This window comes from Hyalella azteca, unplaced genomic scaffold, assembly GCF_000764305.2.
Source record: "Hyalella azteca isolate HAZT.00-mixed unplaced genomic scaffold, Hazt_2.0.2 contig10942, whole genome shotgun sequence".
NCBI lineage: Eukaryota > Metazoa > Arthropoda > Malacostraca > Amphipoda > Hyalellidae > Hyalella > Hyalella azteca.
In genome coordinates this window covers 146,316-163,913 of record NW_025940959.1, presented here as the reverse complement: position 1 = coordinate 163,913, position 17,598 = coordinate 146,316, and the positions used below count along the sequence as shown (strand labels likewise).

At 38.2% G+C, this 17,598-nt stretch overlaps 1 protein-coding gene across 1 annotated transcript; it reads right to left on the bottom strand.

Moving 5' to 3' along the window:
* Positions 1-2,693: 2,693 nt before the first annotated feature.
* Positions 2,694-17,181, bottom strand: LOC108678041. Its single transcript, XM_018166375.2, has 7 exons — positions 17,127-17,181; positions 11,932-12,057; positions 11,255-11,468; positions 10,181-10,321; positions 9,202-9,338; positions 8,099-8,208; positions 2,694-7,820 (listed from the first exon to the last, which is right to left on the bottom strand). Exons 1-7 carry the CDS (start codon positions 17,179-17,181, stop codon positions 7,722-7,724), a joined length of 882 nt encoding a protein of 293 aa, XP_018021864.1. The 3' UTR covers positions 2,694-7,721.
* Between the last annotated feature and the right edge of the window lie 417 nt (positions 17,182-17,598).

Genomic DNA, 17,598 nt, shown 5'->3' with positions numbered 1-17,598 from the left:
CCCTTGCCTAAACTGGGTTTAATTGGTACCTAACAGTCTAACAGCTCTGAAAGTTTAAGGCTTGGTAAAGTGGGATAAGAATAACACTCCTTACAAAAGGCAGTCCCTACTTACATGAACTAATCATTCCTAAATCTATCAAAACTGCATAATAAGCTACAATTGAGTACGGAGCTGCAAATCGAATCGACTACGGAATAGACCTTCCGCTATTTAACGAAATATGTCTATCTATACTCATACATTATAAAAAATACAATGGAACCAACGATGATTATTGTATGTTAATTGATGGTTGAGGAGTTCCTAAGTTCAAAGATAATTATGACTGTAGATGACACTGATTAAAAGCCAAAGCCATGAGATGATAACAGATCTGGTAACTCAATAGTCATATGGGCATTAGTAACAATAACTATTTATATCTAATGTAGATTATTATAAACTGATAAAGCAGTTTTGAATGAATGATAAACCCTCAGAAAAATTGGGAACATTCTCTTCCAACCATCGTTTTCAGTCGAACCTTTTGCTTACTCAAATCATGAAGTTCTCTATGAAGTAATATCCTAATTCATCAAGTTATCATTGATGTCAATAGTAGAAAATAATTCTTATCGTATTCTAACATTCTTTAGCTATACTTGTGAATCCATGAGCGAAAAATTAAAAAATCCATTGAATGAAAAACTTGTATGTATTAGCGTTCAACAATTTTAACACCATAGATCCATATGGATCATATCCATACACCTTCTTCGTGCTTATGACGTCACGTAATATCTACATCATGTTATCGGAATAACAGTAAGAGATACCGTACTGGAAACCTTCTTGTGCATCTACCTCATTCAGCGGTGTGCCTTTACGACGAACAGAGCGATGTAACGGTGCCAGTAAAATATTGTGAAATTTTATCTTCAGCCTTCAAGGCAACAGATTTGAGAAATTTGAAATTCCTTTTTAATTTTCAATCGTTTTTTTTTTTTTTGTCAAGATGACCCACACAAGGGCAAAAAAGGCATTACCAATTGAAAAAATTTACACTCATTTCTCTGAGTGTACTTTCTTCTGATTTTATTCCTTTTGGATAAATCAGAAATTACCTCATTCAGCGGTGTGCCTTTACGACGAACAGAGCGATGTACAGGTGCCAGTAAAATATTGTGAAATTTTATCTTCAGCCTACAAGGCAACAGATTTGAGAATTTTGGAATTCCTATTTACTTTTCAATTGGCTTCTTTGTTCGACAACACCTTTAAGGACCAAACTTGGTCAAGATGACCCACACAAGGGCAAGAAGGGCATCACTATTTGATTAAATTCCCACTCATTTCTCTGAGTGTACTTTCTGCGGATTTTATTCCGTTTGGATAAATCAGAAAAGTTACTTTGATACATTATGCCATGGTGGCAAAACAAACTCCCAAACCATTTGTTAGCTTGGCACATGATGTTGAAATGAGCGACGAAACGTAGATAAATTTATTACATTTCAGTAATTAAAGTTACAGGATTTGATATATAAAGCTTGCAATACTTGTATTTTGAACTGCGTATTTAGTCTCAAATTATGTCACCCGAACACGCGGAACTGTGTATGTACAAGATCAACTATATATTATGCAAACAAAGTGTACTACACTAATTAGTTATATAATTTTTCGAAGAAAACTGGAATAACATCAGTAATCGAAAAAATAAAATAAAAATTTTATGCATTATATGCAGTTTATTATTGAAAAGCCTTCTGAAATATAACTAATAAACTGAGATATTGACCTATAACAAAAGAATGTGAAGCAAGCTCAAGATAATAAAAAGGCACTATCCGTAAAATGTCTAAATAATCGCGTCTTTAACTGATATAAACTAAAAGTTTACCTTTTTTAAAATTCACGATCAACGCATTTACAGTGAAGGTTAATTTTGGTAAAAAGAATTATACTTTGTTAAAAAAAAATTATACCTAATGGTAAAAAGAATTATATTGATGCGGCAATTATACCTACTTATTCCGACACGAAATATGAATAATGAAAAAATAGTTTCGATTAGAGTGCATCAAGGAAAAGTATCATAAAAATGATTGAAGAAACTGTGCTACGATATCTATGATTATTAATGCGTACTAAGTTCGGTTAGCACAGTTTACGATCTGAATCGTAATCACGGCGTATAGACGGTATAGATAATCTTATTTAATATACTCGGTCAGTAAAGTAAGGCAACAACCCGCGGCGTCCCAATGACTTCACCTAAAATCTCTAAACCAACAATAAACTCTAATACAAATTTTATCTGAAGAGCACCCATAGCAACATCTACGAGTATGATGACCCTCAAGTTTATGACAAAATTGACAGCGGTCTCTCGAACACGCAACTCACTGTTCCAATTTCGCTTTGCTTAATCGCCCGGCCTCCTTGTCTATTCTGACCAGAAACTGTCGCACAGAGCTGGGATCAAACCCGCACCTCGGTTACTATTGGTGAACGACCTGTGCTGAGATGTTAATAAATGAATAATTACATACTGATATTTGTTGAACATTTGGTCTTATCAATGCAGGTGAATACGATACACACAAATTAATGAAAGACACAAATTAATGATAGACTAGGCAGTGCAGTTCAATACTTTGATCATACTCTGTAAGTCACCTTCGATGTTGCACAAATGAGAACGGTCATAAAATATAATTATTTATTGTAAGAATGTCGCGACATTGAGCCCATCTTTCACTAGGTTTTTACTTTTGAGGACTTCATATACAAATTGAAACAAATTACTATTATCGGTTTGAGAGGTAGCTAGGTGAAGTCAGAGAAAGTACGCTAACGAAGGCAAGAGATGCTTCAGTATACATTGGTATCCAAAGAACCATCAGTACCAAAATACAGAGGACTTTCAGTATAAACTGGTATCCAGAGAACCATCACTACCAAAATACAGAGAACCATCAGTATACACTGGTATCCCAAGAACCATTGTCAGCTCGCACGCGCTGCCTCCTAAACGTGACGCAAGTTTACCCCCAAAAAAACTAAAATGCAGTATATCACTAACAAAATTTAGATGCGGTCCCGATTCTGCATTAGGTGCGGCTAGAACTCGGGGAGCACGCAGATCAGCAGCTAATTTACACTTCGGCTGGGCTTCAAGTACAGCCTCTAAGTAGCTTGCAAGCCCGGCATGACTCGGCTCGACCAACCTTTGTCTTACTCTCAGGTCGGAAGAGTCTGAATTAAGAACTAAGATTCTTAATGTATTAATTAATTTAATTTCAGAAGATTAATTCTTCTGAATTAAGTCGGAAAAGAGATTCAGACCAGAAGATGATTTGGTCCTGTGGCCAAGCAGACTCGTAAGTCGTAATACTTTAGGCCGAGTGTAGAGACTCTTGAGCAGAAGCCTATGCGGTACCTAAATTTTGTTAGGGATATAATGGAAGAGCTCCATAGCGAGATATTAAATTTTTATCGAATTGCGTTTGCACCAAATTTTTGGGCCAGTATAAGCAAATCGGAGTATGTAGATGAAACTGTGTTCGCATACATTTTAAGTTCATACGCCTGGATAGACGGCATTTGCTTGACATGGGCATAAATTTTTGCACCATTTAAATTGAAATATTTGGGAGAATAAAATAGATTTTTTCCATCTACTTCTGATTTAAACAAATGCTCTTTTAGATTTATTCACATCAATTAGAGGTTAAAACTTGTTCAGTTTTAGGGAGGCAGAACATTGAAGCTGATCTCTAAATTCTGTAACTCTTGTTCACTACTAAATTGTTCAGTTTACAATGACAGCTATTGTCGTGCGTCAATACTGAAGGTATAGTCCGTTAACATAGACCACAAGAAAGGAGGTATGCTATACATGGATCGGTATCTCTTGAATTAAGTAATACCTCTCTCGGTAATCCTAGAAGCAATACCATGCTCGGTATGTCGCTAAGTGGCACAAGTGAGTCAACCCGATACACTTTTTCCGAAAGTATTCAGATATTCGAGTATTCGAATTTCCATGTATTGTTTTCACGTAATACGTAATATTCAATGTAAATAATCACATGCATGGTTATTTTGTCCACCTCCTTTAGTGTAGTCTACGCTAAACGATGTAGTGGGAGACTATATTATCAATATGGCTAATTATATAAAATACTCGATTTATGCTCGGTTCTGACTTAAGCGAAATTCAAAAGGTATTATATTAAATATTAAAGGTAATACGAAACTTTTACGGCATGACAAACTACAAACACACACAACACACACACACACGCACCGTAAATGAGTTAATTAATTTTTTTCTATTTTGATTATTTTAGAACGTCAGCCATATGGCATCTCACAATCGACGTTAAACGTTCAGTTATTTGTTATTACTACATGACGAATTCACTTGGCATCATTTTTGCAACTAAATTCTTGGTTAATTGGCATTCAAAGCAAACTAATAATAAAAAGAAATCAATTTAATATCCAAAAAGTTCAGCAAATGCAAGGAACATGTTCACGTGGAAAAATTGAGCGCTCAATTCAATTCTAAATTAAACATTGGACGACATTCATCCGCATGTGAATGTAACACTAATTACTCAATTGCATACATAAAATATGTGATTAGCGCTTTACCGAGGAGTTAGATGCTAATAAATTATATTATAAATTGCTATCTACGTCGTGCATACAAAAGCAAAACGTCCAGGTTGTAATCGGAATAAATCGGAAAGTGAGTTAAAAGGAAGTCGCAAAGTGAGCTAGAATGAAATGAGTTAAACGGAATTTTGGAAGTAAGTAAAGCACTTAAGTTTGTCTTTATACACACCAAATATATTTACAGGAATGACCGCGCTATATGATGATTTCTATGATTAATTATCCAGCATAATGTTTAAATGATGTGCTGGGCGAATATCCAATACATTTTCTAGAAATATTCATTTTCGATTAAACTTTCGCGTGATCTGGTCCGTACAGCTGTGCTGAAAAATTACATCAGTACATTCGTTTCTGCAAATTTGTTAACTAATGTACAGCGATTTAATTAACGTAATGAAACATACGTCTTTTTCAGGACCAAGGAGGCATCTTTAATTAACTCTTATCAACACAAAATGCGAAAAAATTTTCACGAGTTAACCATCGGAATAAAGTACAAGATTTTAAGTGCAAAATACAAATATACGATCAAACACAAGTATCTGTATGTATTCTGTATGTTTTGTATTTATATATATTCGATATATAAATACAAATAAGAAAAGTCTGAGTGACCACGAATATCAAAGCTAATTATACAGCGCTCAACCACTAGAAAGTCACGTTCGAGTTCATACTTTCAAATTAAATTTAATCTACGTTGTTCTTCGCTATTGATATTTGTATTCCAATAAGTTTTATTCTGAATTTCCGCAATCAGTTCCGTTAAGCGATTTCTGTCAACGAGCGATATCTGGGACGTTCTGCAGGACGATATCCTTGTTAGATTTTCGGAACAATTTGACAAATTGCGAATTTCGTACAATTTCCAACACAAGATTCTTTCTTAATTATAATAACACGCATTAAGACTTAAATTGTTATTGTGCTATTTTTTACAATGTTTACGACTCCTAATGTTCCAGTTGATCCCTTAGCGCAGTAGTTATTTCAGTAAATAACTCAGCGAATAATTCAAATATATTCAAACCATAGCGAACATTTTAAAGTATTTTTGCAGAGCCTTAAAATTTTGTTCGAACGTAAGATTTCTTAATCAATTGCGGAAATTTTTCATTGAATTTCCCATTTATTTTTAAAGATATTTCCCTCAGATTAATAATTACCGTTTTATCCTCTGTTCGTGAAGGCGTCGATAAATTACTTGTTATTTTAATGTATTCAAAAGACATTTTGTGTTTCTCGATCTCGAAAGAGCCCTGCTAAATTACTCCCGTATTTTTGAGCAGAGTTAGGAAATATTTACACTTGTAGGCCGGGAACAGAAACTTCAAAAAAATCTTTGCAGTTGAATCTTCATCGAGCCTTGCCATGGGAAGGCAATACGAGTGAGCCTTCCCATGACATGAGCCTTCCCATGTTAGCCTTCTCATGTCATGATTCATGTGAATAACATGCCATGAGCCTGACTCACATGGCTATTCCAGGATTCATACAAGCTACACAAGAATTATTCGTGTAGCAGCGGTGCGATGTACAGCCTTGGCCACACACAACGTAACATCACACAACTGAAGTGGTCACGTCACAGACATACGTGTCACTCCACGCATGTTTGAGTGAGCGCATTATATATGTGAGCGCGTTATATATGAGCACATTATATGCGAGCACATTATATATGTGAGCGCAGTATACATGAGCACATTATATATGAGCGCATTATATATGAGCACATTATATATGAGCGCATTATACATGAGCACATTATATATGAGCGCATTATATATGAGCACATTATATATGAGCGCATTATACATGAGCGCATTATGTACGAGCGCATTATATATGAGCACATTATATATATGAGCGCATTATACATGAGCACATTATGTATGAGCACAATGTGCACTTGAACTAAAAGTATATGCGTAGGAACGCACGAGTCTTTTTTTGTGCGCATCGGAGCCACAAATTTCTATAACAATTAAGGCAAATAATCTTCTGAGCTTATTTTACATGCAGGCAATTTGAGATCGAAATAGAATTGTTATGATAATTTTATAAAGATCGGATAGACAGCTAAAATTTTGTAGTTCTTTAATGTAGTTAAAACTGAATTTTTAGTATAATAAGAAAAAAATTCTCAAAATAAGCATAATTCGCACTATCTTTAAAATCGAACCCACAGCTTCGTGAATTTAAGGCTTGAAATTTGAAAAAAAATTTCCAAGTTACACACCAAGCATAACCATATATACATACATTCTCATGCACAGTTTACGAAAAAATCTGCGTTTCACCCTCTGAGTGAAAGAATTGTCTATGGATAATATTTCTAGAGCTACGTGCTATAGAAAACCACGAGCTGACAGGCAGGATCGTTCAACACCGCCATTTTTTCACGTAAACTTCATTTGAATTTTTTAAAGACCGTTCAATTCTACACTCAAAGAAACGAGTGAGACTTTGTCCAAATAGCGATGCACTTTTTGTCATTGTGCGGGTCATTCGGGTTGGGTTTGACCGGCCTGAGGGCGTATCAGCGCAACGTGAAGCAAGTGTGTCAGTATTGGGATAGGCCTAAATAAAGATTAAATAGATTGAATGCAAAATATTGAGAAGACGATACACGTTCTGTTATACATTTTGGGCTGTCTTGCCGCCATCTTGTATGCCATATACATGGTATACATCTTGAATGAAATTCACTTGAATGACATCATGTATGAAACATACACGGCCGCGATCTTTACATGACATGCGTTATTAAAAGCCTCGTGTATACTTTCCTTCTTGTATGCAACATTGATGGTCGTAATTTCGTCTGTATGAAAAAATCAAGTAGCCTTTGAAGGCTTATTCACCCAGAAAAATGAGTGACACTTTGTCCAAATCCTCCTTTTGACCGCATGTGAGTCATCCTGACCCAGTTTGTCCTATGAGTGCTACGTCCGCACTCTGCTCGTGCTGTAGGTCAGCGAGTGTGTCACTATTTGAACAAAATGACCCCTAATTTATCTGAGTGATCGGTAGGGAGAGAAGGCTTATGAAGCGAAGCTGGTGATGGGATCTTCTCCCACTTTGTTGTTTGAGTATAGCGGACACTTGAAACCTCGGACGAACATCAGGATGATACGCAGAGCCTGCACACGATGATACACGATGATACATAATGATACGTGATGATACAGGATGATTTGGCAACACGATGATAGAGGATGATTTAGCAACAATAATAATCAAAAGCTTGTTCAAATAATCTTAAATTTTAGTGTAAAATTTGAAAGTTTGATCTCCAAAGCCGCGTGGCCGCCTCTCAATTAATCAATTATTATTTATAATTAACTGTCAATAATTTTTCTAAGTTGTAAATGATATATTAGTAAATAAATAACAGTAATAAATAAGTTATAAGACTTACAGCACAGACACAAGCGAGGGCGAGGAGCGCGATGGCGAAAGCTTTAACTTCGTTGACGTTCTGTAGGTCCTTAACAGCCACGTACACCCCAGCCATGTGAACAACCACCACTGCCCGCACAACTAATTATAAGATATTGCTGCAACAACTAAAAATTATAGATATATCTATCTATTAATGATAAAATTGCAGCACAACAAATTATAAAACATTGCTGCAACAACTACAAAATCATATAAATATCTATTTATTTATGATAAAATTGCAGCACAAGAAATTATAAAACATTGCTGCAACAACTACAAAATCATATAAATATCTATTTATTTATGATAAAATTGCAGCACAAGAAATTATAAAACATTGCTGCAACAGCTAAAAATTATTAGAAGACCTATTTATTAAAGACAAAATTGCAGCACAAGAAATTATAAAACATTGCTGCAACAGCTAAAAATTATAATAATACCGGTACCTATTTATTAACTACAAAATTACAGCACAACGAATTATAAAACATTGCTGAAACAACTAAAAATTCTAATAATACCTATTTATTAACGACAAAATTAAAGCACAACAATTATAAACATTGCTTGAACAACTAAAAAATAATAATAATAACTATTTAATAATGACAAGATTGCAGCGTAAAAAACAGCATTGTTGCTCAGTGTCTTCGGTTAAAGAATTATTGCGGTGTCGAGAGTATGTTTTATAAATGCTTATCAAGTGTATTGACTACAGGCTGTAAAAGGTATTAATTTATATAGGCCTACTTTGCTATTGTTGTTAAAGTTGTCGAGTGTACAGGAGCCTAATTGTAAGAATCACAAGACACTTTAAGATGTTGAGTGGGCTAGTTTATGTACTCGGTTTTATCATTAAATTCAATTAGTAAATTGTATACTAGTGTATTGAATATCGTTTTTGCTTGCGTTAGTTGTCGAGTGCGCTGGAGCTTAATTTCAAGGATTACAAGTCACTGTAAGGTGTAGAGTTGGCTAATTTATGTACTCGGTTTTGATAATTAAATTCAATTACTAAATTATACATATATTATTGTATTGAATATTATTTTTCATGCGTTCAGCGCCACTCACCGGGATACTGCGTGAAGGTGTAGCGCCCGTAGCTGTCCAGGATGGAATTCTCCAGGATGAACCAGACGACGATGATGGCGGTCATGCTGCCGAACACCCCCCACACCGTGTTGATGAGGGACATACCCGCCATCGCCCTGCCCGCCATCACACAAAATAAGTAAAATAACAAAATTGAAAGTCGGGCAGAACTATGCAACAGGCGCCGCCTAGGACTCGGGGAGCACGTAAATCAGCCGCTCATGTCCGATTTGGCTCTGGATTTGAATGGCAGCTACTAAGCAGCTTACTAGCTCGGTATGATTCGGGAAAAACAACCCTTGTAATACTCTCAGGTGAGAGTACAGTAATAATACTCTCAGGAGAGAATATTATTACTTTACCTTGTAAAGTGAGATAGGAGATTCCGGCCAGAAACTGATTTCGATCGGGTGGCCTAGCAAACCCAGAATAACTTTGCGCCGAGTGTAGCGACTCTTGGCAGAAGCCTGGGCGGACCCTGAATTTTGTTAGGGCACCAACCCCTAACCCTCCCCACACCGCGTTGATGATGAAAATCAAAACTGTGATTGAAAAATGCTGAATATGATGAAGGCCTGAAATCATTGCAACCGATGATGTAGGAAGTTCTTGTCACTCGAGACAGCTGAGGTTAAATTGTTAAAAAAACATCTATATAATAAATAACACAGTCAATGTCCAAATTATCCATCGAACCAAATTAAATCACCTACAATAAGAAAATAATTTCTACGTATAGAGAGTTAGCTCAAGTATTATATATAATAACCCTGAGTTAATTGTTAACAGTTAGCAATCGATCACAGCAAGTTAAAAAAAACTCACTATAATATTGAATGATAATGATGATGCGGACGATAAGACAGTGTAAAGGGAGGAAGATAGTGATTAAAGGAAACAAAGACATAGTATTAAGATAGATTAGTAAATAGTAATACAAACTAATGATGTGAATCACCTGAGAGTGACGAAGAGTACGTAAATGGCCTGGATGGTGAGCCAGGCAGTGAAGCCAGCCATGCCATTATGCCACAGCAGGCGGTACAGCCACAGCATAACGCGCGAGTGACGTGCCATCCAGCCGCCATATTCGTGCACCCTGCGCAATATAACGTGTTGTAACGAGTTGTAACGTATTGTAACATGTTGTAACGTGTTGTAACGAGTTGTAATGAGTTGTAACGTGCTGTAACGAGTTGTAATGAGTTGTAACGTGTTGTAATGTGTTGAAATGTGTAATAAAATAAGTCCGGCAGCTATCTCAATCAATCGTCGGTTATGGAAAGATCGGGTTCCAAAGGCCGGATCCCTTGTGAATCAAGTCACGAATAATTCAAGAATCGGCAACAGGCCATGGGCCTATTTCTTCAATGCCGACACTTCTATTCTATTCTATTCTATAATGTGTTGTAACTTGTAGTAACGTGCGGAAACGTTTTGTAACATATAATTAAAACACAATATTATAACAAAACTATTCCGAGTTCATATATTATTGAATATGTAGTTCGTTCTGTAGATGTCTGTCGTGGCAACCCAGCTTAGAATGTCGGCCACGGCTCCGGTTCTGAGCGCACGAAATATTTTATCACAATTTGGTTCTAAGGGTGGACCAGTGATTACAGTTCTGAGTATCAGAATTGAAGCAGAAAGGTGCGGGTTTGATCCCAGCTCACTGCGAAACTTATGGTCAGAATCGGCGAGGAGACCGGGCGGTTATAAGCACAGCAAAGTTGGATCAGTGAGATGAGTTGCGTGTACGAGACCGCACCAAACTGTGAATGTTAGTTAAGAATCGGCAACAGGCCCACGGCCTAATGAACGCTGGCACCGCTATACTATACTAAGTAACCGATAATTATATTTATACTGTATATCGTACGTTCTGTACATTTCTTTGAACGCTGACACCGCTATACTATACTAAGTAAACGATACTTATATTTCATATCTCTTACGTTCTGTATATTAATGAACGCTGACACCGCTATACTATACTAAGTGAACAATAATTGTACTTCATATCTCTTACGTTCTGTATATTTCTGCCGTGGCGATCCAGCTGAGGATGGCAGCAAGGATGCTGAGGACGGCAGCGGGCACGACAAGTTCCCTGTCGTAAACAATACTCCAGGCGATGACACAGAACAAGCTCAGGGTGAAGTTGAGGAGGAACCACGCCCCCAGAACTGGGGGACTCTTGTAGGCGGGCCCCACGGGGTTCTTGACGCACAGCAACACATATCCTGGGAAGGGGATTGTTATTATAAGGATTAGATGAGGGGATTGTTATAAAAAGGATCAGACAGAAAAATTCTGAGAAAAAATAAGAAAAAATCAAACTTACAAAATATATATCAGACTTAAAATCAGAAAAATCAGACTTAAAAAGCAGAAAAAAATAATAAGGACAAAAAAAAATTAGTGGGGATGGAGGGATAATTATTGAAGGGGTTATCTATCGATGCAAGAGGAGGAAGGATCATTATTGCAATGTTTTATCACTTGATGATGAGGAATGATCTAATCAAGACGAATACCTTTCCTATACATATTAATTTAGTAACCAAAAAAAAGTAACGTTGCCATAAGTCCATATATTTGAATAGATTAAGCGTGATATTAGGACTGTAATTAGCCATTTATTTGAATATAATATTTAAATATATTAAGCGTGATATTATGAAGTTAATTAGATGATTAAATTACCGAACAAGACGCAGAAGAGCAGCCAGCCCATGGTGATGGGCCACAGCACGACCGTCCACTCGGCAGGGGAGGCGGGGAGCAGGTACGTGCGGTTGGTCAGGTTACGGTACTCGTTCTTGTACAGACCTAAGGGGGGGAGTGGTGCGTTTAACGTTTGTAAGTGGTACGTCTAACGTTTGTGAGTGGTGCGTTTAACGTTTTTAAGTGGTACGTCTAACGTTTGTGAGTGGTGCGTCTAACGTTTGTAGGCGGTACGTCTAACGTTTGTAGGCGGTGCGTCTAACGTTTGAAGGTGGTGCGTTTAATGTTTGTAAATGGTACGTCTAACGTTTGTAGGCGGTGCGTTTAACGTTTGTAAGTGGTACGTCTAACGTTTGTAAGTGGTGCGTCTAACGCTTGTGAGTGGTACGTCTAACGTTTGTGAGTGGTGCGTTTAACGTTTGTAAGTGGTACGTCTAACGTTTGTGAATGGTACGTCTAACGTTTGTAAGTGGTACGTCTAACTTTTGTGAATGGTGCGTTTAACGTTTGTAAGTGGTACGTCTAACGTTTGTAAGTGGTACGTCTAATGTTTGCTGAGAAGGAATTTAAAAGCGAAGAAAACGCCAAGCAAATTCACCATATTCAATACCCTATCGATATGGTGAATTGCTTGGTGGTTAGGTTAGGTTAGGTTGGGTTGGGTTGGGTTAGGTTGGGTTGGGTTAGGTTGGGTTGGGTTAGGTTGGGTTGGGTTAGGTAGGGTTGGGTTAGGCTGGGTTGGGTTAGACTGGGTTAGGCTGGGTTGGGTTAGGTTAGGTTGGGTTGGGTTGGATTAGGTTGGGTTGGGTTAGGCTGGGTTAGGCTGGGTTGGGTTAGGTTTGGTTAGGTTAGGTAGGGTTAGGTTAGGATATGTTAAGCTAGGCTAGGTTAGTTTAACAGGACGAGAAGTATGTTTGTTGATATGTCGATGAGAGTGTGTATGTTTTTTTATGTTGACGTGAGAGTGTATGTCTTCAGATTCGAGTGTTCAAATTCGTGTTTATGTATTGAGAACATATAGGTTTGTGTATTTTTTCTCACATGAGTTTGTTCTTTTTACGAGTGTTGTATAAAAATACAGCACACATTGAAATGAATTCTTCAACGCTTCATGTTCTAGCGCAATCATATGAAGGGATTATAGGAGAGAGAGATATCAACTTGTGCAGATAACAGAAGTTTTTGTATTGCAAGACCAAAAAGAGACAAAGCTGTCATCAGGGAAGCCTGGGTCGTCGCGTGAAGGTTTTCGCTATCGCTTCGTGTCACGCACGCGTGTCTGGAGTTTGGCTAATGAAGAACTTGTCCAGCACTAAATAACTGTAACTGTACTGAGCGATAAGCTGGACGATAACTGATGAATAACTGTCCAGCAGTACAAGAACTGCAATTACAGTTCTCTAAGCTTGCGATAAACTGGGCAATAGCTGGTGAATAACTTGTCCAGCAGTAAATGACTGTAACTGTACTGGGCGATAAACTGGACGATAACTGATGAATAACGTACTTGTCCAGTAGTGATTGGCTGTAACTGCACTGGGCGATAAACCGAACGATAACTGATGAATAACTTGTCCAGTACTAAAAAACTGCTTTTACAGTTGCAGTTCTTCAAGCTAGCGATAAACTTAACGCTAACGGATGGATGACTAGCACTAAAAAACTGTAACTGTAAGTCAGTTAGCGATAAAATCAAGTCAACATGTTTTTTTTATAATCGAAGGGAAATAATCATTTCGTATTTGGTAAAATAACTTCAACTTAATTCGTGCAGTGAAGAAGGGAATGATGCTTTAACAAACTGCGTGGAAATATTAGACACGTTAAGTCCAATTTTATTCGATGCATTTTTATCAAAGCATTCACACCAGCCGTGAAAGGCACCTGTCGCATGCCTACTGTGTAAATGCTTCTATGGAAATGCATTAAATAATATTGGACATCACCGTGGGTGGCATATGCCTGGCACGTGCCCGGAAATATGGTGTGAACCTGGCCTTATGCGCCCAGCGTTTATATACCCTAATGTAGATTTTGGCATGCGCATGGTCGGCACATAATCGGAGGGCAGTCGATTAAACCAATGCCGTATCCAGGATCCGACGAGAGCTGAAGTTCCAGAAACGGTAACGATTCCTGGTACCGCGGCAGCGGCGTTACCAACACCCGCCGTAGCCATGACACCCACGGAGTGAAGTGGCATTAACATTCATCATTTCGCCTCCCTTGCCACCACCCCTCTATCAGCCACCACATTTAGCCTCAATTGCCACCACCTTTTCTTTCAACCTCCTCATTTAGCCTCCCTTGCCCCCTCTCCCTCTATCAACCTCCTCATTTAGCCTCCCTTGTCACCACCCCCTCTTTCAACCTCCTCATTTAGCCTCCCTTNCCTCCACATTTTGCCTCCCTTGCCACCTCTTTCTCTTTCAACCTCCACATTTTGCCTCCCTTGCCACCTCTTTCTCTTTCAACCTCCACATTTTGCCTCCCTTGTCACCTCTTTCTCTTTCAACCTCAACATTTTGCCTCCCTTGCCACTACCCTTTCTTTCAACCTCCACATTTAGCTCAACCTGTTGCCTCCCCCCACACCGTTCAACATTCGCATTCAACACCTCTTGCCACTCCCCTCTTTACCCTCACTCAACACCCTTGCCACTCTCCTGTTCAACCACATCTCTCAAAATTCATGCCACTCCCTTCTTTCCCTCCCCATTTAACTTCCCCTCGCTACGAGCTCCCCGCTCTTTACCCAGCACTCAGTTAAATAAAAACTATATATTTCATTAATAAGGTACAGAGAGAGTTTTCTAACAAGACCCCGAATTTTCCGTGAAATATTCGGTTCATAACTTTTTAAGTGTATCTATGGGTAGGCCAATTTATCAATTATAAGTTGATTGAAAACGAACAACCGCTATTACCGGAACTAAACAAATACATGCCAATCATGCAGTCACGTACCGTAAACCGAGTCCGACGACAGAAGAAGTGCCAGCGACGCCATATTGGTTCAGATTACACCAATATTATACAACGCTATATTATACAATGATGCGAATTGCGAAACTAATTTTTGAACGGTCGATTGTTAATGATGAACGTTAAGTGGCCGATAAATCTTGATTCATGTTTCTAGGTTTCTAGATTATTATGTTCACATCGCTTTGAGATGACTGCATCGTCACGACCGCTTCTTTCATTCATTTTCTATCAACAAGATTCCAACAATCAACGTGGAATCAGCAATATACATCTAATAAAATAAGCAAGCTAACATTTGATTCTCATTAGTATAGATTGTCGCTGCATTCCCGACCAACCATGCTTCACTGTTATAATAAATGTTATACAGTTATAATATAAATTAAAACGATGTTAATTATATAACTTAGCGAAGAAACACTCTGGTAAAGATGGACGCCCGAAGCGAACTGGACGAAGCGTTCGCAGTGGCCTTCCAGTGCCTGCAGACACGGCGGTAACCAAGGGCGGCACACTCAAACAGTCGTGTGACCAACGTGACTAATGTGACCATCGTGACTAATGTGACCAACGTGACTAATGTGATCATCGTGACTAATGTGACCATCGTGACTAATGTGACCAACGTGACTAATGTGTGACTAATGTGACCATCGTGACTAATGTGACCATCCTGACTAATGTGACCATCATGACTAATGTGACCATCATGACTAATGTGACCATCGAGACTAATGTGATCACCGTGACTAATGTGACCATTGTAACTTATGTGACCATCGTGACTAATGTGATCATCATATATTATTGGTCTGTTATTAGCAGGTGAACTTTGTGACATATATATAGGCCGTTATAGATGATGGACCTTCAATTCAAAGATTCTAATTATTTAAATAAGTCACTATTGAAAATCCGATAACCATGCTTGTACGAGTTAAGACTTTAGATTTAAGATATTAATATTCCCTCATTCTTCGTTTGTTTCCCGGAGTATTTAAAGCGGATTCTTAGCTGACATGTAATAATTGAGTATCCGGGGCTCGGTGTATATATGATGCCACTAAACGGCCACCGTAATTCTTGTCCACAATCACCGTAAGCCTTATTAATCACACGAATTTGTCGCATGATTTCCGGTACTATTACGATATGTAACGTATATCTGCCGACAGCGAGTTAATTAATTTCTACTTCTTGTTTTTCCGAGGTTAAAATTCTTGATCCAATTTTTCCGCCATCCTGCATTGTGGGCACATATAATAGCCAAATTGACCACGAACTGCCAGCAATATATTGGCATGTAATCTTCCAGCACTGCTAAGGTGTCGGCACGATAACGATGCTATTACTAACGGACCCAAGGCCGCCGCAGTCAATTGTCGTCATACAGCCAAAAGGTAGCCAAGGAAACAATAGCGTTAGCCAAGAAAACAATAACACTAGCCAAGGAAACAATAGCGATAGCCAAAGCATCCGCCAATAGCTTCTGTATTTCCAAGAAGACGTTTAAAAATACAAGCGAAATTACTACGGAAAATCTGCCTGCAATTTGTGCTAAGTGATTGACAAGAATGCCTCCATAGGGATTTAAATCCAGACAGCTATCATTGCATGCAATAATTGAACCATGTACTATTATTCATAATCCATTATTAATTAATGAATTATTACTCAAACTAAACTTTCCTGCTCATGGATTTTAGTTATTGCTCCTGTAAACGAGCCGACATGAGATGCCTGAAATCAGAATTCAGTTCATCATTAATATATTTATTATAAGATGTATTTATCTATAAAGCGAAACGCGCAAAGCTCATTCCTCATATCTATCGAAAGGTTACAAGTTATACATATGAATGTAAACTCAAGAGCCTAATATCCCTCCAAATTACAAGCAATAAAGTTCATTTAGGGCTGTGCACAAGGCCATGCTGATGTACCGTCCTCGACGGCCACCAAGCTCCGCCCACCAGCGACACCGAGAAATTAAATGAGCTTCCTCAGGCTCGAACCCACGACCCGCTCCTGTCTCATCTCAGTACCGCTACTACTGCGCAACTGTGGTAGCACCTACACCACGACTGTGCGATGAATTATTGTTTACTTAACTGCTGAATGATGCTGTATAGCATTCATACTTGTATGTCCAATCATTTATTTGTTGCTGAATATGTAGAGACTCACCTGTTTTGCGGGGGCCGTTCCGAGCCTCGTTTGGACGTTCGATGCGGACACGCATTCTTGCTACCACCAACGATTGTAGTTAAATATATAATGTTTCAAGAAGTTTCTTCGAATAAAAAACTTTTACGGCGTATTTAATTATGTCAGTTACGTCGAACTCTGCACACAGTGAGACAGTCAAATGGGATGAGTAGCGATCCCACCTCTGATCAGCAGGCAACCCCAAGAGAGAAAGTCGTTCAGAAGCGTTCAGTTGGACGGCAAATCGCTCGCCATATTAGAGGTAGGGGAGAAAGTGGGTTCTAATGACCCATTAGTAGAAAGGTACGAACCCTCATCGAAATCTCGGGCGATTTATTGGTGGCCATTGAAATGCCTTGATGAAACGGCGTTCAATTTTAATAGGGGGAAAGACTTTGTAAAATGGCTAGCAGAACTCAGTCACGACACAAAACTGTAATTTTGATTTATA

Coding starts and splice junctions, on each gene's coding strand:
- LOC108678041 (XM_018166375.2), bottom strand. CDS start 17,181: ATGCGTGTCCGCATCGAACGTCCAAACGAGGCTCGGAACGGCCCCCGC. Junction 10,322..11,254: donor ACGGCAGAAATATACAGAAC/GTAAGAGATATG, acceptor TATATTGCGCAG/GGTGCACGAATATGGCGGCT. Junction 8,209..9,201: donor CACCTTCACGCAGTATCCCG/GTGAGTGGCGCT, acceptor TTGTGCGGGCAG/TGGTGGTTGTTCACATGGCT.